At 36.3% G+C, this 22,017-nt stretch overlaps 1 protein-coding gene across 2 annotated transcripts; it reads right to left on the reverse strand.

Annotated features, from left to right (window-relative positions):
• Positions 1 to 257: 257 nt before the first annotated feature.
• Positions 258 to 13,706, reverse strand: 2310002L09Rikl (RIKEN cDNA 2310002L09 like). Of its 2 annotated transcripts, XM_006238294.4 has the most exons (3): positions 13,421 to 13,706; positions 3,396 to 3,851; positions 258 to 485 (listed from the first exon to the last, which is right to left on the reverse strand). In XM_006238294.4, exons 1-3 carry the CDS (start codon positions 13,545 to 13,547, stop codon positions 466 to 468), a joined length of 603 nt encoding a protein of 200 aa, XP_006238356.1. In that variant the 5' UTR covers positions 13,548 to 13,706; the 3' UTR covers positions 258 to 465. The 2 variants fall into 2 exon arrangements, with proteins under 2 accessions (XP_006238356.1, NP_001013952.1); NM_001013930.1 differs by lacking the exon at positions 258 to 485 and having other exon boundaries at positions 2,201 to 3,851; positions 13,421 to 13,651.
• Positions 13,707 to 22,017: the final 8,311 nt, after the last annotated feature.

Here is a 22,017-nt window from a genome sequence, read left to right on the forward strand (position 1 = left end):
TTGAGAGTAATTTAAGGTGAAAAATTGGGCTGTTTGGTTCCATCCAACCTTCTATTATAAACTGATTCCTAGTTCCTTCTCTCATTGGTGGAGGCTGTGACGACTCTCGTGTATGACAAACTTTGATATTCAAGCCTCAGCAAATACAAGCTTCCTTATCACTTCCTTGTTGTACAATTGGAAGTTTAAAAACCTAAGTATTACCCGCCATAAGGTCAACATTTCAATCCAAGTATATAAAAGACACACTGCCAGAAGAGGGTTCACATCAGCTTTACTGAAGGATGGGTGAATATAGCTGAAGCATGAGGCCCAAATGATGCTTATTTTGTCCTCTCTGAAGTGATGACAGCTGAGCTCCCCTCGGCTCACTCATGAACTTCTCTTCCCAGTCAGGAACTGAAACTGGAATGTGGAAAACGAATTTTGGAAGAGTCCAACATATGCAGGTCCTGCTGACTCTGATTATGGCATAGAGACTGGAACTTCAAAAGCCGGTCCAAGACAGGGAAAGAGAAAAGAAGCAGGAATATAAGTAAGCAGAGACCTTCAGTATCTTTCCAAAGTAGAGACAATTTCACCCAAAGACATTCAAGTCCCATGAGCTACAACAACCCCAGGAAGTACTCCAGAGGTGAAAGGATCTCTGAGTATTTGTTCTTTACTGTCAATGATGCAGAGGAGCCTTCCTCTATTTGACTCAAAGATAAAAAGAGAAGTTTCATGGACAAGATAACAGAGTTAATTGTCTGACAGGTCTTACTGACATAGGAGGATCCTGTTCTACTTTTCAGTGTCCAGTGTTTTTGTTTTTATTTGTTTGTTGTAGTGGTGATTCCTGGCACTTTGAAATCACTTGTCTACTTCTCTGTTTATTCACTGCTTTTCTAAGTCTCTTGATACCATTAATGTGACTATTCCATTTACCCTTTAATATCAGAATATATTTTCTTTCTTTTCTTTGTGTGTGAGAGAGAGGTGGAGAGGGTGCAGGGTTTCTCTCTATAGCCCTGGCTTTCCGGTAACGTGCTTTGTAGACTAGGCTTGCCTCAATCTCTGGATCTAACTTTTGCCTCTGCCTTACAAATGCTGAAATTAAAGGTGTGTGCCACCATGCCTGGGTTGGAATAAGTTTTGAATGCTCATATTATTGTTAATGCTCACATTTTTCATTGGGAATGACTCAAAAGCTCTTGAGCTGACTGAACTAGATAGATTGAATTGCCCACTTTGGAAATCAGTTACTGATAGTGTTGGGACTTTATTAGAGGTATGTAATTATTATATACTTTTATAACTAAAGGCAATCAAATATTTTTATTTAGGTGGAAATCCTATATTTTTTAAATTCAGTACATTTTCCTCCATTTGCTCTAACAATGTTGGTAAATACTCTTAACCAAAAACACAAGGTCCTTTCATTCACGAATTAGTGACACAAAACAATGTACTGGAAGATTTCTCCCATCATCTTCTTTGCCTAAGCTGAATTTGCATGACATATGATGATCCTTTCACTCTTCTCAATAGCAGAGCAAATTATGAATACAATAAAATAAGATCTTAAGAAAACCCAGAAAAGAAATGAAATCAAAACATCATCAAAACATCATGAAAATCAAGAAGATAGCTTTTGTTTCGCTTTCCCCTTCTACCTGTTTTTCTGTCTTGTCCTGGCACCCACAAACATCCACATATAGTCATACACACACATACACACAGAAGCACACACGTGCACACACTTTTCAAAGGTATATACACTTAATCAGACACAGCATAAATACAACAGAGACACACATACCCATATATACATACACATATACATGGAGACTTATACAGACACACCTATAGGTACATATGTATAGTCCTGCATGCATACATATATACATGTATGCAGAGATATATGTGCACATAAATGGACATGCAGACATGCATAGAAATACACAGACACATACTCACAAACCACACAAACAGATACACATATGTACAGACATATATACACATAAGCACTGACATCTATCTGAACATATACACTCAAATGTATACACACAGATATACATACAAACACTGACATATATGCAAATATATACACTCATGGATACATACACACATACACATATAAATGCATATTCACCAACACACACACACATGCACATACACACACACACAGTTTATTTTTTTCACAGAATCACAATGAATGTTAACAAGGATCAAAAATATTTTACTTTAAAATTTGTATACTGCCATTTAGAATCACTGAAATGTGCTCCTGTAGAGTTGAGGGGTGGGAGAGCAGCTCTTTACATTGTTGAAAGTCCGGCATCACAATCACTTCCATACAAGAGGCAAATTGCCCACAGGGGTCACCAGAGTTCTTCTTTGGTACCTTCCATTTGTCCAACCCATTATCTTTCATTCCAATTAGTGAACAAGATGTAATTAACTAATCTATCTTTGTTGTATTTCTTCTTCCAATTTCACTTTACTATCAAAACCTTCTGCTTACCCAGGCTAAATATGTGCACATAACAAAAATAAAAGTACTAGTTAATCATGCGTAAATGATGAATGATGTACCTCACATGCCAACTCAATATTCTCCATCTATACCATCAGTTCCAGCATCTGTTTGGACAATTTACTACAACTTCTTTCCACTAGGTTTTCTATATCATTTGCAGATAGTTATAAAGTGTTGGGTTTTTCAGCCAAACATATACTTTATAAAAACTGGTGCCATAATGTAAAAATAATTTCTGATACATTTCTGTATACTAGTTTTAAAATATGTATACTTACAAAATTTAGTGGGACATTTTGCAAAAAGAAAAGTTTATCAAAATTCTTTTAATATAAAAATACTCTTTAAAAACTGAAAGAAAAACCCAGCATAAATTTAGTTGTATAAATATTTCTTAGAGAATGCTTTTTTTTTACTAAGAATTATACTGAAAAGTATTCCCTTGAACTCTGACTAAAATTCTAATTATTAACATTCCCTTTCATAGTGATTACATTGATAAAGAAGCAGGAAAAATAAGTCACTTTGAGGTAAGATAAAGAGCATGTCTACACTGAAATAAAGATAACATGCCTTTGATTACTTAAAGGATGCTTTTCTAATATATAACTAACAATCTTATTTGTTTTAAACTGGTATTAAGTATATCAAAGCATAGAAAGTCAACTTAAGAGTTTGGCATTCAGCTTTATGACCCAGGACCCCTTAGAACATGGCATCTGCTGAAAAAGATAATTTTAATATTGTATACAACCCTTTCTCTTATCAGGGAAGCCCAACATGTAGAAAAAAAAAGTCCTCCTTTAGGGGACAGTTGTATTCAAAGGAAAACTACTCAAATTCATTCTTTTGAATAAGATGGAGATATCAATACCTGACTCCAAAAGGAGGAGAAGTAGGGGAAATACAAACAGAAGCAGTCCCAGGCCCACCACAAGGAACCTAGAAAAACGCTTGACCAGAGGATTGAGCCAGATACGGCCGGTCAGGATGGAATAGCTCCATGACAAAGCTTGGCGAGCTTCCTTCACCTTCTCCTCTTCAGTCATCAAAAAGGTATTTTCATCTGCTTCTAATTCCTCAAATAAATCCGTGTCTTCTCTTTCTAGCACAAACCTAGATGGACAGTCAAATAGTATGTCTACTTCATCATCATCCACTTGGGGAGAGAGCAGGCTGGCGCTGGGATTGTATGCTAGTTCAGAAATGGTCAAGGGGTCTTCTTTTACTTTGTCTTCCTCTTTACTTGGAGAATCTGCACTCCGAGATCTCTTCACTGGTGATCTTGCAACCATGCACCCAGAAGCATCCACTTCAGACAATGGGGCACCTGGAAAGAAATGTTATTTTATAAATTTTAAGCTTCAGATTTTTTTCTTTGACAAAAATCTGGATATACAAACAAAAGAAATCCAAGGAATATGTGAAATTTTTCTGTAGAAGACTTTAAGCAAAATCATATTAGTATCAGACCTTATAAGCTGTAATAGAATTAATTATAAGTGCTCACCTGAAGATAACCCTAAAATAAACAACAGTGATCAAAGGTTGCAAGTACCTTTAGGTTTGTGATGATGATCTGCAGGTCTCCAACTATGGTCAGGTCTTTAAAAATAGTGTGACAGAATTCAGCCATACACTATAATTATGAGTGAAATTTTATAGTATTCAACCCTATAGCATAATAGAGTATTTTAAAAGAATACCCTAGTATTCATTTAACTCTAGAGTCTACTGTCTAAGAATCATTACATTATACTTCTGAGGCATATTTTATAGGCTTCATCCTAGACACAATTTTATAATTTCTGGTTGTTTTATCATAATTTTCTCCAAGTTAAAAATATTACACCTTGGAGAGAAACTTATTAAAGCCTATGATGGTGTAAAGGGATGCACAGTAAGAATCAGTAAGTAAATAACTCAAAACCTTCAGAAAGTGCCTAAAACTAAGCAGGAATGTAAAACCTTTCCTTCCCCAAACTTATAAGACGGTAAAGACTGTTGAAAAAGCACCTAAACAAGTTGAGTTGCTTAGAAAAGGCTTAGGCCAACTAACTTTACTGGAAGAGAAGTATGAGTTGAGCTGTTTTGAAAAAACTCTGACCACCTGAAGTAACTCTGAGAGATATTCTCTAACATGTCAAGCTTCCTACAAGGCAGTGAGCTCCTGTGTTTCCAGATTTTGTCAGCATTTACTAATATTAAACTAGGCTTTGAATGATACAGCTAGCTATCTTATAAGGAAACCCTTACCCATAGTCTTGTAAATAACACCACTAAGCTCATTGGTTAACCAAGTTGGACTCTGTTGGTATCCTTACATTAATCTTTCATGGGTCTTTATCTGTGATGAGTGTCATACAATATGGAAATTGAATACAAGTTGACTTATGATACACAGCCTAAAATCTGCAAGACTTTGACATCCAAAACTTTTGAGCATATAAATGTTCAGAAATTCAGTCCATAGATAGTTTTGAATTTCAGAGATCTTAAGTTTCCAATTTAGATATAGTTGATCAGTAATCTCTAAAATATATTCCCAAATCTGGGGAAACCCTCTGAAATATGAAATACTTGCATACCAATGCATTTTTAGGAAAACATATTTAATCTTAGTTGTAACCATACTGTATGCACAATGTCATTTTTTTATAGCTTACATTTAAATTTAAACATTTTCATGTTGAAAGTTCTGTTTTATTACCATGGAAAATAAGTTGTTCTCAGTCTGGTTGTAAAATGTTTTTCTGAATCTACTTTTAGTTTACATATAAGCATATAAAGTTTACTTCCAATGTATTTCAGTCCATTACCTGTAGATGTATGTGCAGGAAGCTGTAGCTGTAAAATTATAAAAAATGCTGTCTTTTATCCCGCACTAGATCTGGCACCATAGTGCCCCAAGATATCTGTTAGATATCTTCATCTCAGTCAATAAAGCATCTCACCCGCTTTTCCATCCCATAGCACATTGCCAATGGCTACCCTCTGAGCCTGGCAATAATCTCTCTACCCATCTAGTTCCCAAAGCAGGTTACCACCATGCCAGATATACATATCCCAATTTTGTGGCAGCCTAGTGTCTCCAGCCACCGCACACTTTCGTAAATTCAATTAAATCGCCACATGAAAGAACATAAAACACAATAACCTCTAATCCAACTGATTACATATAATTTCACACCTAGACATACAAAACCCATACATCTATCCATTAAGAATATTCGTAACAACCTGTAAATGTGCAGAGAGGAATCTTAATGTCTGCCCCCATGTTCTCTCAGCTGCTTCTCCCTCTTTCCTTGCTCTAATTTTCTCCTCCTCCTCTTTAAAACTTTTCTCCTGCCCATCCTTCCTTCTCGCCCAATGACAGGCCTTGTTCTATCTTGTACCTGCCTTCACTTGCATAATGACATCATCCTAAAGGAAGCAAAATGCTTCATTAATTTAATTTTTTTAATCGGAAGAGATAAATGTCTTTCTCCACTCACAGGGAATGCATCTACTTCCTTTTAAGCTTAGAGGTTGACTCTCTTAATAGAGTGTTGGGCTCTTAATGAAAACTAAACAAAATATCAAACATCTTTTCTCTAGAGTAGACCAACACTAAATTGCCCAAAAAGGGTGGGGGCAAATGAGAATCAGAAAATATTTCACAATTTCTTTGTCATCAAGAAGTGTAGAGTTGAACATCTTTTCTTTTTGTTTTTATCTTTCAAACACCAATAGATATTTTTGGTTAGTTCTGATCTAAGGGGACCTCTCAGTATTAAAGAAAAATATATTTAGAAATAATCCTTGAAAACTACCTATAATATTATACAGACTGAAAAGCAACATACATGCACCACCAAGAAGTCATCATAAATTTGAAAAAGATCAAGGGGTAGGTAGAGGATTTAAAGGGAGGAAATGGAAAGGGGAAATGTTATGATTATAATCTCAAAAAATAAAATAACCCATATGCTAATGACCACTAGGCATCAGGAATCATGTTCAACATCATAAATCATCAGTGAATTACATATCAAAACTACAATATTATAGAACATTAACTTTATTAGGATGATAACATTTCTTAAAAAGAAATACTTGTTGGTGATAATATGAGGAAATTAGAACTTTGTAAATAACAAGAAGGAATGTAATATGATCAGTCACTAGTAAAAATTCTGGAGGTTGCTCAGAGTTAAATCTAGAATTATTAATCATCTGACCCATTAATTCCACTCATAAGTACATTCTCCAAACAAACAAAAAATTGAAATAAATACTCTAAAAATTCTTACAGACAAATGATCATAGAAATGCAATTCAATTTTTTAAAAAAGCAAAGTCCCCTAAATCATTTTCAGTTGATGCCTGTATGAAGAAAATGTGCTTTATCTATTCAAAAAATATTATTCGACATAGAAAGGAGCAAAGTACTGGTCAACAGTATAGCACAGAAGATCATTAGAATTATACACTAAGTGAAAGAAGCCAGGTACAAAAGATCACCTAATATATGTTTTCAATGAAATAGCAAAGACATGAACAGCCATAGAAACAGAAAACATTAAGGTGGGGGAGACAGCAAGAACTATAGGAGAAAAGAAATGAATGGTAACTGTAACAGCAACTGCTTAAGAGTGTAAAGATTTCCTTATAGGTAATAAAAATGTTGTGGCACTAGATAACAGTATTAGGTACCTGTCACTGGGTATGTCCTAAATGTCAGTGAATTTGTTCTTTAAAATACTTCCTACTTTATTAAGTAAACTGCATCTCAGTGGAGAAAAAAAGGATATAGTCATAAATTTTTTCAATGAAAACTGAAAGGAGTATATAGACACAGATCAAAATGTTATGGCTTTTAGGAATATTTAGTGTCTTTTAATGAGAGGCCTTCTCTCAAAAGGAGATTTCCTGAACTCTTTTCTTAGAAAATCATGAAATGCTGCATTTTATGTGAATGAGTCACTGCTCTGCAAAGATCATTCCTTCTTGCTTTGTTTTCATTTGTGTGGTCACAAAGATGGTACATGCTCTTTTATTGTTGTTGTTCCTAAGACCATTTTCATATCCTCCTTAGGTAGTCTACTTTGCATATAATTCCACTTCCTGTATCCCTCTACTGTAGCCAAGCTAAGGGATAACTTGAGATTGTAGGCAGCAGTGTGTTTCATGACAATGTTTTGAGACTCCAGCTGCTCAAAGACCTTTAATCTCCTCATTGACACACTGTGGCTATGGATGGCTTTTGTATATCTGCCTTCAGAATGTATTTAGAATTCCATGTCTAGGACAACATCTTATTCTCTTCATTTGAACTACTCAACTCAAAGCAGATGTCCTTTTCTAATGTAGATTCTAGCAGTAGTATCCTATAACCTTGCCTCAGCCTTTGCCCACTTGAGGGCTGCTTCCAACACACAAACTGCACCTACTCTTTTTGAATATATGGTAGATCAGGCCACTAAGAATAGTCCTTTATAATTTGTCTTATGCAGAGGAAATGATAATTCTTTATAACTCTGTCGTGGATTCTACACAATGTACTCTTTGCTGCATCCTTAACCTGGTTAATCTTGGTTGCTTATAACCTCTCCCCATAGACTGACTGAATTTAATGTGAACTGCATGAGTAACAAGGAGTTTTGATACCTGGATATCAAAATAGCTTTAGTAAATAGCTTTGAAATCCAATTTTTATCAATGATCAATACAGTCCACCAAAGATAATTTTGTGGTTTTGTTAGGTATATAGCCTACTACTCATACAAGTTAAAAATTATCTAGATTTCTAATATTTCAATTTAGTCAAGTAGTCCAGGGCAGTGATCCTGAAAACAGAAGTATTCCCTTTCCTTTTCCAAAGAAGGGGTTAATTAGGGATTTGATTCCCTAACCTCTCTGAATCCAAAGTCCCAATGTGTTTTCCATTCTTTGCCATTACTGGGGTAATTTTGTTCACTAAAACCATAGCTTCATTATGCATAGAGGGACCTCTCATCATTTGCCTGGAGCATGAAAGATCTCTTTTATGTGCCTGTTGTTTTACATCACAATTAAAGTGTTCTTTCCTCACAGCCAATTTCACAACTACTTTGTCTGATGCCATATCACCTATTTTGGTGTCATAGACAACATAGGAAACAAAGCAATAAGTAATTTGCTGCTCATTTTACAGCTTAAGTCTGAAATAAAGTAAACTTTAAAATTTTACTGTACCCTGCATGTGGTATCAGTCATATAAATGTTTTCTACCCATAACAAGCAGCATATAGTTTAATCTTTCAAAGGAAATTCATGATACATGGGATTAATTTTAAAATTCTCTTGAATATCATTGGTTCTCTCAATGAAAATAATCACTTCCAATTGGACATTTCAGAATATCTCATACCAGACGTGCCTCTGAACATCCTCTATCTACAACATGCTTATTCTAAATTAAACCCATGAAAAATTATCCTTGTCATTTCCAAACAGCATAAAAAATGGAAACTCAGGGTTCAACACACAAAACAATCCTAAAATCTTCCTGGTTTTTGCACCACTGTTTCTTAGGAAGGCAGTGGTCTATCAATACCTCATCATTCCTTTTGTTTCCTGTTCAAGGAAGCTTCATCTTGTAGAATGATCTCTCTTCTTGTGTTTACCTTCTACCAACTTCATGGCTTCACCTATGTTCTCAATAATTCTTCTAATACCTATAACAACATCATTTTGTGACCATTGTCTAGAACTCATGAGAAGAACTCATGTAATCCTTTCCACTACATTTCTCAATCATTTCTCTCTGCACGTTGCCTCCTGAAATGGCTGTCATCAAAGTGTGCAATGATTCCCACATGCCTAAAGCTAGTGTGTGTGTGTGTGTGTGTGTGTGTGTGTGTGTGTTTCTGTGTGTGTGTGTGTTTCTGTGTATGTGTGTTTCTTTGTTTGTGTCCATCCTTTGTCCTCACCACTTGGTCTCTGTGAGTCCACAGTCTTTTACATTTCAACACTGACTCCAACTACCTCAGTACTCAGACTACTCAATCTCTGCTTTCTGCTCTGTTATGACCAATGTTTAGATCACCTGCAGTCTTTTTGCCTTCATTTCTCAACCACCTCTTTCTGCACATGGCCTAGTGAAATGGCTTTCACCAAAGTCTCCAATGATTATCATATTACACAAGCCAATTTGTGTGTCTATGTGTGTATTTGTGTGTTTGTCTGTCCCCATCACTCAGCCTCTATGAGCCCAAAGTTCCTTGCATTTCACTCACTTACTTAAGCTACCTTAGCCCTCAGTCTACTCAATTTCAGTAGTGACCTTATTTCTTTCCTCTTCTATCTATACCTTCTTACTGAAAGTCTCAACTATATGTTTGGTTCCATTATGCTGATTAAGGTTTTTCAGCCTGGCACTACCAGTTACTAATATCCTGAATAATGTTCCCAGCTTTCTGGAGAATGAAACTCCTAGGTTAAAGAAGTGTGGAGAACTCTGTACCCTTTACTACCCACTTAGACATTAACCTTGATTTTAAGCACACAAATTCTGACATAACTTTGCTGGACTCTGATCTTTTGCTAACTCTAATGAGCCAGTTCAGTCAATTGATATGTTCTCACTTCCTATGCATAAATTAGTAGGTATTTCAGATCATAAGCAGAAAAACATACGTTAGTGTATATAACGTTCCTTTCCTATGGCAAGGACTAAATGCTATTACTATTAGAATATTAAAATATTTGAAAGGTCTATTTCCAGTCTCGGGCTGTATTTCTTTTCAAAAGAGGTATATAGTTAGCCCTAATAGAAATATAGAATTGGAGGACATCATGAAAACAGGGCTTATGGGGAAGGACTTTGCTTCTTAGAACATTCTGGGAAAGTAGAAACTCTGTACTAGTTAGGGCTTCTATTGCTGTGACAAAACACTATGATGAAAAGTGACTTGGAAAGGAAAAACTTTCTTTTATCTTATAACTCTCAGGTCACACTCAATCACTGTGAGAAGTCAGAACAGGAGCTCAAGGCAGGAACTAAAGAAGCCAGGAATTATTGCTACTTAACGGCTTATTCCTCATTGTTTGCCCAGCCAATGTACTTATATAATTTAGAATCACCAGCTCAGAGATGGAGAGCCCCACCTCCAGTGGACTGCACCCTCCCTCATCAATCATTAAAAAAGAAAATACCCATCAGAGTTGCGTATAAGTCAATCTATTAAAAATTATGTTTATAGGTATTTTGCCTGAATATGTATGTCTGTATAACACATGCATGCCTGGGGTTTACAGAGATCTAAAGAGTGTCTTGAACCCCCCAGAACTGAAGTTATAGATGGTAACAAGTGGTGCCAAGAGCTGAACCAGGGTCTTTTGGAAGAAGATGCAGTCCTCTTAACCAGCAAGCCATCTTTCCAACCCCTAGAGATCAGTCTTAAGAATATGTATTCTAAATTGGGCAGCTCTTCTCCTAAAAGATCCTAGCTATGTCAAGTTTGTATAAAACTAACACAATTGACTTCTTGTCAAAATGAGACACAACACATCACTATTAAATCTTAAACTTTCCTTTTTCCTCCTAAAATGACATGTTAATATCATAATTATAGTATTAAATATTTCAATTTAAAAATACCATAGTCTTTAAAAACTCTTTTAAATACTTTAAGTTAAATCACTAAAAATCAAGGCTCTCTTTAGAAGTTCAGTTTCTCAATAAATATCTAAAATCTTTCCAAGTCTCCAAAGTCTCATAACTGTGAGCTTTTGGGCTAATGAGGAAGAGAGAAGTTAAGTACTTTCATTCCAAAAGAACCAGGGAATAGTTATAATAAAATCAAAGCAGCAACAACAAAAAGTTCAACAGTGAAAAGCTCAGTGTCAGATGTCTGTAACTTATGATCTTCTAATCTCCAAAAGACCTGAGCAGCTCTACTTCTCTGGGTCTGCCACACAGCACAGGTGTGTGTCTAATAGGTTCAGACCAGCTCCACTCCACATCTACTGGTGTCCTTGATGGTCATTCATGGTATTAGTACAGAATGGTGACAATGGAAAAGTGATTTCCATGGTTGGGAGAAAACAGTAATTATAAGGGTAACAAAGAGGATTTTAGGGCAGTAAAACTTTTATGATGCAATATTGATGCATACTTGTACAGATTCATAGCATGCCAAGTACACTGAGAATGAACCCTATTATAAACTGCAGGTGTGAGGCAATCATTTAGTGTCATCTAGAAAAATCTGTTACTCTTGTTGAAGAACCTATAGGAAATGATTGTACTCTTTTTGGTTTTAGGTAAAACAAAAAGTGGGAACATTTTTTATCCCGAGGTTATGAAAACTAGAGCCTAGCATATAAGAAATGAGTTTACTACTGACCTACACCCCAAGGCATTTTGCCTCCCAAATGCTAATAATGTGATCCTAATAGATTTAGTATCCATGTGGAGAGCAAACATTTTCATACTTATTTTGTTTGTGTCTTTTAAAGAGATTTGGATCATTTCCATAAAAATTGTATTATGTACCTTAACAAAAATACTTTTAGGAATCATGAAGAAATATCTATTCCTAAATTATTTTCATCACTATCCATTTTGACCAAAAATCAAGAAACACTGATTTACAATAATATTGTGATTCTACAAATTATTGTTTCTCTACATTAAAATAAATATTCTCTATATTATTTGTTCTGTTTTGGAAAGATTCATATTAATATGTACTAATATACAAATTTCTTTAGTGTAGCAAGAATAATTCTAATAATAAAAATACTTTATATGGCATTTCCAACATTCCTAAACTTGTTATGGAGAGCATTAATGCACAAGAAAATATTCTATACATTTTATCTTTTAAAAATAAGATAAATATAATTCTTGTATATATAAATGATACAACACAGAAGACACCTTTGTATGACACAGTAAGTCATACGCTAGCCTAGGCATACAAGCCTTTCTCAAACAAAACAAAACAAAACAATAAATAGAGTTTAAAACAAGGACACATCACATATTACTCATATCATAATAATATACAATGAATATCAACTAAGAAGTTAATTTTATAAATATTACTCAGCTATGACTAATTACAGCTATTTTCCAGAATAAGTTTTTTTTGTAACCAGTTGACAAAACACACACACACACAACAATAAAAACATAAATAATTTCAGCAGCATTGTGGTTGATGATCTGACTTCAGAGGTGCATATGCTACAACAACATCATGGCTGTGGCTCTGACTTTAAATTTCTATTTCAATTTATATTTCAATTTCTCAGACCAAAAAATACCATAAAAGATGATAATTGTTAGGAAGAGAAATGGGCATAGCATCAGCCTGACTGAAGTTATTTTGCTGGCTATTTTTATTAAATTTTAATTTCACTCATATACATATTTTTCTCTGTGTGTGAGCCCTCAGAGACCAGTAAAGGGACTGATATTTTAATAAAATTCTGCTTGGAAGATTTAAAAAAAAAACGGAGCTCTGCCTCATTCTCAAAAACAGACCTGACATCAGAAACTCACATAATGAAAGGCAGAGAAATATTGTGATTATGCTTACTCAGCCTAATCTCTCACTACTAAACAATCTGGAAGAATACACAACAGCCTTCCTCTTGGATCTGTTGAATAAAAAGGTGTCTTTATTATTTTGTTGCACAATAGAACTCAGCTTCCCATTTCCCTTCTCACGTACTTGTTTACACTCCTGAGTACCCTTCTCTACTTCTCTCCTCCCACTTTCTCCCTCTTTCTTCACTCCTTATAAAAGAAACTGTATGCCACATCATCTTCAGCTTCTCTCTGGGTCATCCATGGTAAGCATGTAGCTGGAAGCAATCACACTTAACTAGGCATAGAGTGACAGACCGGGGAAAAGCACGTACCAGCATTTCGAGGTATGACCTTGGAGCCATGTTTCAGCAGACGGACAAACACATTACTGGTGCAGTGGTTTATCATCTGCAATTGGAGGCTTCGTTGAGTCCTGATCTTGACCAAGCATTTTGCCATATTTAATGATGTGATCTTCCTAAGGGTCTCTTGTCAGTAGTGGCCCTGTACATATGCAACCAGCAACAACAGCTTTGACCTTCTGCTCACTGTCCATTCTGTTTCAAAGGACCAAGGCAGGGCACACTGTGAATGAATCAAATGTCAGGTTCTTAATGTAGCCAACAAAAATAACTCATGATGGATAGACATTGGGCAAGGGGGAGGGAGGGAATACTATTTATAAAGTCTTACCCTTCCTCTGATGAACAATAAAATTTTACACGTAGTCCTCACTTAGTTTTTCCGAGATCAGTGATCTCTGACAAACGTTAAAGGCCCAGTACAAAACGAAAATTTCTGAATTCTACAATGGAGCAAACTGCTGACTTTTATTTCTTTTCAGACATGTTTAATGGGTCTCTATTATGTTCTAGAGCAGATTTGCCCAATTAGAAGTAATGCAAACCACAATCTTTTTAAATCAGAAAATATTTAAGCAGTAAATAGCAATTATTTTTAATGAGGTCTTTTATATGAAAATAGAATATCCTGGTTCTGATAATATTGCTTCAGCATGAAGTGATTTGTTAAGACGTTCGCATTTTTCAGTGATAATGATGTATGTTGCACATATATAGAAAGTTTCAACTGGGACAAGCAACACTGCTGGTAGTTTTTGGCAGTCACATGGGGAAAGCATGTTGGACTGGACTCCTCTCACCAAAGAGATTTGCATGCTTCATCTCTATCCTCATCACGATGCCAACACTTTATTTACTTTACAAGCAAAGCATAAGGAGGTAATTGAGCTGGACAAATTCATAAAATTATTAAATGGTAATCCATGCTGAAACTTGGCATTCAAATAATAACAGTTGACTAAAATATAAATGTCCATGTTGACAGCTGTTGGTGCTTGAATTGCAAGCTGTGATGTGTTTTAAATGCAGGAATCAAGTATCACATTCTCTTTACACTTTGAAACCCTTGCACTTGTGCATCTGACAGAAACATGCTTGCATTCTAGCCTGCCCACTAAGGGTACAAATATTCTTGTTTTTTAGTACATACTACATAACTAAACTGTTTAACTGGTTAGTAATAATACATAAAACACTTCCATTTATATATTTTTGCTGGTATTTTTCTTTCCCACCAATTTCAGAAGAATATCCTGAGCAGCACATTACCTTGCATGCATACATTGTCTTGGCTTCTAATAGCTATACTACTGAGAAACAAAGATTTTATAATGACAGTGGATTTTCCTTTTCTCAGAAGACAAAGGGTTACATTTAAAACCATCCTTTGTAACTCTGCATTGTTTTATTTCTTTATGAGACTAAAATTAGCAGTATTTCTGGAAAGTTTAGGAAAATGTATGGAGTTGTACAAGTCTGCCATTGCTTAATGCTAAAATCCACTTTTAGAAATTTATTTCGAAGGAATAGTCAGAAATGTTGATAAAGTCTATCTCTTTGCCTAAGGCTAGAGAAAATGAAAGTGAAGGGCTCTGTACAGAACCTAAAAGGTTCACATGCAAACATTTCATTAGAGAGGAAACCATTCCTGATTTAGCCAGCCCAACATTTGCCCCTTCTTTAAAACAAAAAGAAATGTTGACAAAATATGTTCATCAAGGTATCATTTATTATATCATTAAAGCATCGATATAAATAGTTCTTACAGATACATTTTTTAAAAAAATTACACACCATAAATGATTCATTTACAATGATTTTATAACAAATTTAATTTTAAAGTAAAATGCATAGTTAAAAATTATAGGAAATATTTTTAAAAATTTAAAAATCAAGTTTGAAAACAATATTTGTATGAATTTCAGGTTTGTAGGGTAAGAGATTAAGAATTACAAAGGATTAGTAAGTATTTATTTGAACAGCCAGATCTCAGTAAGGATAAATTTGACCTCTTTTGGAAAGACTTGATAAACCTAAAACTGCCTCCATACATATTTTAAATTGAGACTAAAATTCTGCTAATATTGAGACCTAACTTGATAGTTTCAAAACTCTTGAAAAGAGGTCTGGGTCTCAGCAAATCACAAGCCAGCTGTTCATTCCATGTTCAAATAAGACAGATAGAAGCTGCAATCAGTCAAGTTGTCTCTATTCCCTTCTATTTTGTGTGCTCACTTCCTCTTCTGTGGTGATAAAAATAGCCATACTATGTAGTAAGCCAAAGAATTCTGAACTATTTTTGGTCCAGACAACCAGCTGATTCTAGAATCATAAAACCAATTAAGATCTGCAAAACGAACTTTGCTGTAATATTGACTTATAATGTAGATCATTTATTTTTTCATCCTATTAGAACAACATGTGGCCTGTTGTATCACAGGAAAAAAGCAAACTTTCCAAAAAAAAAAATGAAATAGAAAGGAAGCAAAACACCTGAAGAAAATCATTGCCATAAGTCTCTTTCTCCCAATATTCAAGCACAAAACCGCACCATCCTTTACATACCCTGTTTCTTCATTATATTTAATTTTTATTATAAATTGTGTTTTTTAACTAAGGTGAATTGCAATATTTACCCCTCACTACATAACTCACTTAATCTCTCAAAATTGAAAAACTCCATTTTCTGCTGTACTTTTCTTAAGTAAACCCTTCTTATGTCCTCTGCAGAGCCTCTGCATGCACTTAGAGAGGGGAAACAACAAGGCCAACTTTCTCCATTGTCCTTGCTACTTTTCTTCACCTTGTCAGACTCAAGGCAAATATGCAGATGTGTTTTGGAAGAAGAAGACGAGGGAAGTAGAGATATACAGCCCTTCCCCAGACTCTGCATACATCCTTGTTTGGAGCACAGTGCTCCAAAGTAGCAGAACACTCTGGTACCCTTGAAAAGAAAATTCCTATTTGATTCATTTTTTTTTGAAAAATTTGGAATTCATGTTTAGGCAGTGAGAAAAATCTGAAAGCACTATGCTATGTTCTTCACTGAGACAAAATATCCAACAAGAAGCAACTTAAAAGAGAAGCGTTTATTTTGTCTCACAGCTCAGAGAATACAGTCCATGATAACTGGAGAAAGTGTGGTGGGAACATAGAGCAACTTCTGCATATTTCTCAGTGAACCATGAAGCAGGATGTAATGAGGCACTGAGAACACCTTCCTCTTTCCACCCCAGTGGTCCCATGAATGCTAGTTACATTCTAGGTGTAGTATGGCTTCCTGATGACACATGGAAAAATGTCTACTCACCAAGTCTACCTTTGTGAACTACTGAGTTTGTTGGGATTGCTTGCAGTGTGGGTGAAGGGCAACCTACGGAATGATGTAAGAGGCAAAGCACAGTTGCATCTCACTAAAGCACATCCTAATGAGACAGTTTAGGGGTCCTGATCAGGTACACCAACTCAGCCAGCTCAAGAACAAGCAGGCCAAGGAAAATCTGCACTGCACCAGGTCACGACAGAGAGATCCTCAGCACCGAAGACAGCAATAAACAGAATCGGCAGTTGGAAAAAAGTTTTTCTTGGAGGTGAAGAAGTACACATAGGCAATAAGACACAGAAAAAACCTTCTACACAGCAGAGGGAGTCTATGGAAGCCAAAACATCTAGTCTTTTTTCCAAGGCTGGATTGTGTTGTTTGGTTGTTTTTCTATTTGGTGGATTGGTTGGTTTGTTTTGTTGTTGTTGTTTTCCTTTTTTTTTTAATGTCAGGCTTTTGTCTCAGGTTAAAAGGTGAGGAAGAACCTTATCTAGTATTACCTAGCCATGGACTCTTTCCCTGTCTGTCTCCTTACCAGTGAACCTGTATCTAGTCTCGAACTAGAAAAGGTAATAACTCAGCATTGCTGAAGATCCCTGCTGGTCAAAGATGCTTCTCTTTGAGAACTGCCACTGCTTATATAACATTGTAGAGGGGTCTAATGAATTTTGTAACTTTCAGGAGCCTCCTGACCTTGTAAATTTTATTTACTTCCTGAGTTCGGCATATTCTACTTAATTTCAAGTCCTATGGACCTCATTTAGGAGTGAATGTTTTTGTTCAGATGAAATAGCTCAAAGCAATAGCATTTGGCTAGTCCACAGCTCTAAACTCTTCCCTCACACAAAGGGTTCCTAATGGTCAGATTTCTCACAGCAAAGCAAGAATTATATTTTTGGCAGCAGTTTTGTGTTAGCTCTTTTTCATAGCATGGTGATCAAGTAGAGACAAGAAACCATTTAAAGAAGAGTTTATGTTGATTAAGATTCAGGGGTTGGTAATAGAAGGCAGTAACAGATTGCTCTCTTTTCAAACATCAGAGAGGGAGCAGGGTCAGTCTTTAAACATCCAGACCCCTTATCCTTATACACCTACTTCCTGTAACTAGTCTTACCTTTTACCTTCATACACAATCTGATGCCCCAAACTGATGTATTCGAACACATGGGCTTATGGAAGAGATTTTATATCCAAACCCCAATGCACAGGATATTCGAAGAAAAGAATCCATTTTTCCATAATATGATTTTAAAAACACCTTTAAATAAGGAAGAAACCAAGGAGGAGGTACATAACCCAGTGATGGGAATAGGAGTTGTTTACAGGCTGAATTCCATGTCCACTGGAGCTATGAACACTGATGACTCAAATTTACCAGACACTTTGGAGTGCTGGTGCCTCTAATTATAAAATGAAGACTAAGCGCCCTTCTCCTGGTTTCTTAACAAGGAAATGAGGTAAATACATTAGTGATAGTCATGGCACTGTCTTCTGGGTGGTAAACGAGGCCTTTGTAAATGGGTATGGAAAATAAAACTTTAAGCACAGGCTCCAAAGACATCCTTTGCTGCCAATCTTAGCTTTGGCATGTTTGTTTGTTTTCCTCTCAGTCTCTATTGGCAATGCTGTAATATGAGCCTTGGACAAACAGTCTGTACCTCCAATGGTACTTGTTAGAAATGAATAATATATGGCCATAATCACTTAGATCACTGCCAGGTAGTAAATTATTAAATAAAATGTAGAGATATTTTTCTAAACATATTATTTACTTATCTCTGTTAATGACACAAGAGGAAAATAGTGGTGATAAACAACTGTCTTCTTGTCCCTTTAGGATGTTATTCTTTCTACCCAATGCATAGGGAACCAGTTTTCCTTATTTTGTGGATTTTCCTGACCTGTATGGTAACTTAGGGAATTGTCTCTTCTTGATTCCTTTCGTCAGTATTTTACCTGCAAGTTGGTTATAGTATTAGCACTTGCATGTACTTAATTAGATGTTTGGTAGTAGATTTTGTAAGCTTAGTAGATTTATGCATTGGTTAAAATAGTTATGCTCACTGTGGTTTTATCTTTGAATTATGAAATACTACATATATGCATTATATCTTCATTGCCACCTATATTAAACAACAAAATACTTTTTTATCTCTTAATTACAAAACAAAAAAACAAACAAACAACAAGAACCTCACCCTTATTCAGAGGCCCAGGGCATTTTAAAATCCCATAAATAAAAGTAGTTTAGATATCCCCCTCTAGGGATACTGGTAACATAAGAAATGGAAGGGAGAGGCAAAGATTAAAACAGAGACTGAAGGAACACCCATTCAGAGCCTGCCCCACATGTGGCCCATACATATACAGCCACCCAATTAGACAAGATGGATGAAGCAAAGAAGTGCAGACCGACAGGAGCCGGATGTAGATCGCTCCTGAGAGACACAGCCAGAATACAGCAAATATAGAGGCGAATGCCAGCAGCAAACCACTGAACTGAGAATAGGTCCCCTATTGAAGGAATCAGAGAAAGAACTGGAAGAGCTTGAAGGGGCTCGAGACCCCAAAAGTACAACAATGCCAAGCAACCAGAGCTTCCAGGGACTAAGCCACTACCTAAAGACTATACATGGACTGACCCTGGACTCTGACCCCATAGGTAGCAATGAATATCCTAGTAAGAGCACCAGTGGAAGGGGAAGCCCTGGGTCCTGCTAAGACTGAACCCCCAGTGAACTAGTCTATGGGGGGAGGGCGGCAATGGGGGGAGGGTTGGGAGGGGAACACCCATAAGGAAGGGGAGGGGGGAGGGGGATGTTTGCCCGGAAACCGGGAAAGGGAATAACACTCGAAATGTATATAAGAAATACTCAAGTTAATAAAAAAAAAAAAGAAATGGAAATCACCCACAGCAGTCTGCCATTCATGGTGTTGTGACTAAATGCCCCAGCAAAAGCCACTTGAGGGAGAAAGAGTTTATTTTGGAGCATAGTTCCAGGTTATAGTCCACCATAGTGGATGTTGGTGCAAATTATGACTCTCACCTTAAAGCAAGTAAGAGATAAGTAAGTTTATTCCAGAGTCATGACCTAGGAACACATATTTAGATTGCTCAAAATTCCATGTTCTCATACTCAATTTCATAATGTTTTTGTAGTAACAAAACAAAGAAAGTCATGATTCAAAACATTTTTTCAAATATACTTATGGAAACACCATGACAGATATGTGACAGCCAAGCTGAGAAATCTCATTACAGGCCCCATGTTCTGATAGCATTCTTAGGCCTTTAGTTGGAGGAGAACTGGGTTTTGTTTAATTAATATATTCCAAATTGTTTTATCTGTTCATAAGGATATTAGGACTGACACAGAGATGGGTCAGGAATGACTCTTTAGGCAGCTAAATATAGCCCAAGATAAATTGTATTTAGGCTTTGGAAGTGCAATATTCCGACTTCTCTATATCACAAAGTCCTACTCTGTCAATCAGTCTTTGAATTTCTCCAGAAATTCTTGATCATGTGGGAGTATCCAGTAGCCAGCAGAAGGATCTTAAGGGCATTGGTTTCATCTCATCCACAATCAAAGACATACTAGTTAGTGCTAACCTTAAACTCTCATTTCCATTCGATCTATAGCCAAGATCATAAAATGATGCTTCCTTATACAGTCATCCAATTAGACAAGATGGATGAAGCAAAGAAGTGCAGGCCGACAGGAGCTGGATGTAGATCTCTCCCGAGAGACACAGCCAGAATACAGCAAATATAGAGGCGAATGCCAGCAGCAAACCACTGAACTGAGAATAGGACCCCCGTTGAAGGAATCAGAGAAAGAACTGGAAGAGCTTGAAGGGGCTCGAGACCCCATATGTACAACAATGCTAAGCAACCAGAGCTTCCAGGGACTAAGCCACTACCTAAAGACTATACATGGACTGACCCTGGACTCTGACCTCATAGGTAGCAATGAATATCCTAGTAAGAGCACCAGTGGAAGGGGAAGCCCTGGGTCCTGCTAAGACTGAACCCCCAGTGAACTAGATTGTTGGGGGGAGGGCGGCAAGCGGGGGAGGATGGGGAGGGGAACACCCATAAAGAAGGGGAGCGGGAGGGGGATGTTTGCCCGGAAACCGGGAAAGGGAATAACACTCGAAATGTATATAAGAAATACTCAAGTTAATAAAAAAGAAAGAAAGAAAGAAAGAAAGAAAGAAAGAAAGAAAGAAAGAAAGAAAGAGAGAAAGAAAGAAAGAAATGATGCTTCCTGATTTCACGGTGGGCATTTCTACTTCAGTTATCATAAGCACAAAAAACTCACATAGACATGCCCAGAAATGAACCTGACATAGAGTCCTTCAATGAAACTCTTTTCCAGGTAGTTCTAGAATGTATCACATTGACAATTAAACCTAAACACCACTCTGTCCGTAGATAAATCATTTACAGAGATTAGACAGGAAATGAAGCCATCATGAGTACAATGTGTCCGCTCAGAAACATGAATGAACAGTTCCCTTTGAGTAGAATTTACACCATCTTGTTCACCAATGTTCTTATAATTCAGATTCTTCCTTCTGATGAAATGATGTTTCCTTTTTTGTCCTGGTTGAATATAGTACTGTAGTAGCATCCTGATACTATAGTCTAAGTTGGCTACGTCATGTACTCTAGTTTCCTTGGATAACAGGGTGATTTCCCAGAAGCCTCACAAATACACAGTGCTGCTGTGATTGCTAGTTTTGTGTCAGATTTATATAACATAAAGTCATTTGAGAAGAATCTAAATTGAATATATCTCTCCTCCATTATTGGCCTGTGCTGTATTTTCTTGATTGATGATTGATTGGAAAGGCTCACTGTGTACAGTGCCACCCTTGGGATTTTACTCCTGGGTCTTGTAGGAAAGAAGAACAAACAAGTTATGAAGAACAAAAGCCAATAAACATCAGTACTCTGTGAGTGTTCCTGAAAATCTTACAGCAGGCAGTGTAAATGATCCCTGTGAAGGAAGAAGGAAGTCCAGTTCAGCACAGCTTAGTTAGTCAGTGCTGGTTCACACTTGTAGAGTGTGACCTGAAGTAGCTTATTTTAGATATATTGAAGTACAGTATAATTTTATATAAAAATCCTGGTAATAATTATCTCAATCCCATGTGCACAATCAGCTTGAGATGTGACTACATCAAAACTCTTTTGTGATATTCATGTGACCTACCAAGAAAATGGATTCTACCATAT

Source organism: Rattus norvegicus, chromosome 5 (genome assembly GCF_036323735.1).
Source record: "Rattus norvegicus strain BN/NHsdMcwi chromosome 5, GRCr8, whole genome shotgun sequence".
Lineage (NCBI taxonomy): Eukaryota > Metazoa > Chordata > Mammalia > Rodentia > Muridae > Rattus > Rattus norvegicus.

Excerpts from the sequence above, each read along its gene's own strand:
- 2310002L09Rikl (NM_001013930.1), bottom strand. The coding sequence starts at position 13,547 with ATGGCAAAATGCTTGGTCAAGATCAGGACTCAACGAAGCCTCCAATTG. Across the intron at positions 3,852-13,420 it reads GGTCATACCTCGAAATGCTG|GTGCCCCATTGTCTGAAGTG; the intron begins GTACGTGCTTTT and ends ATTTCTTTCCAG.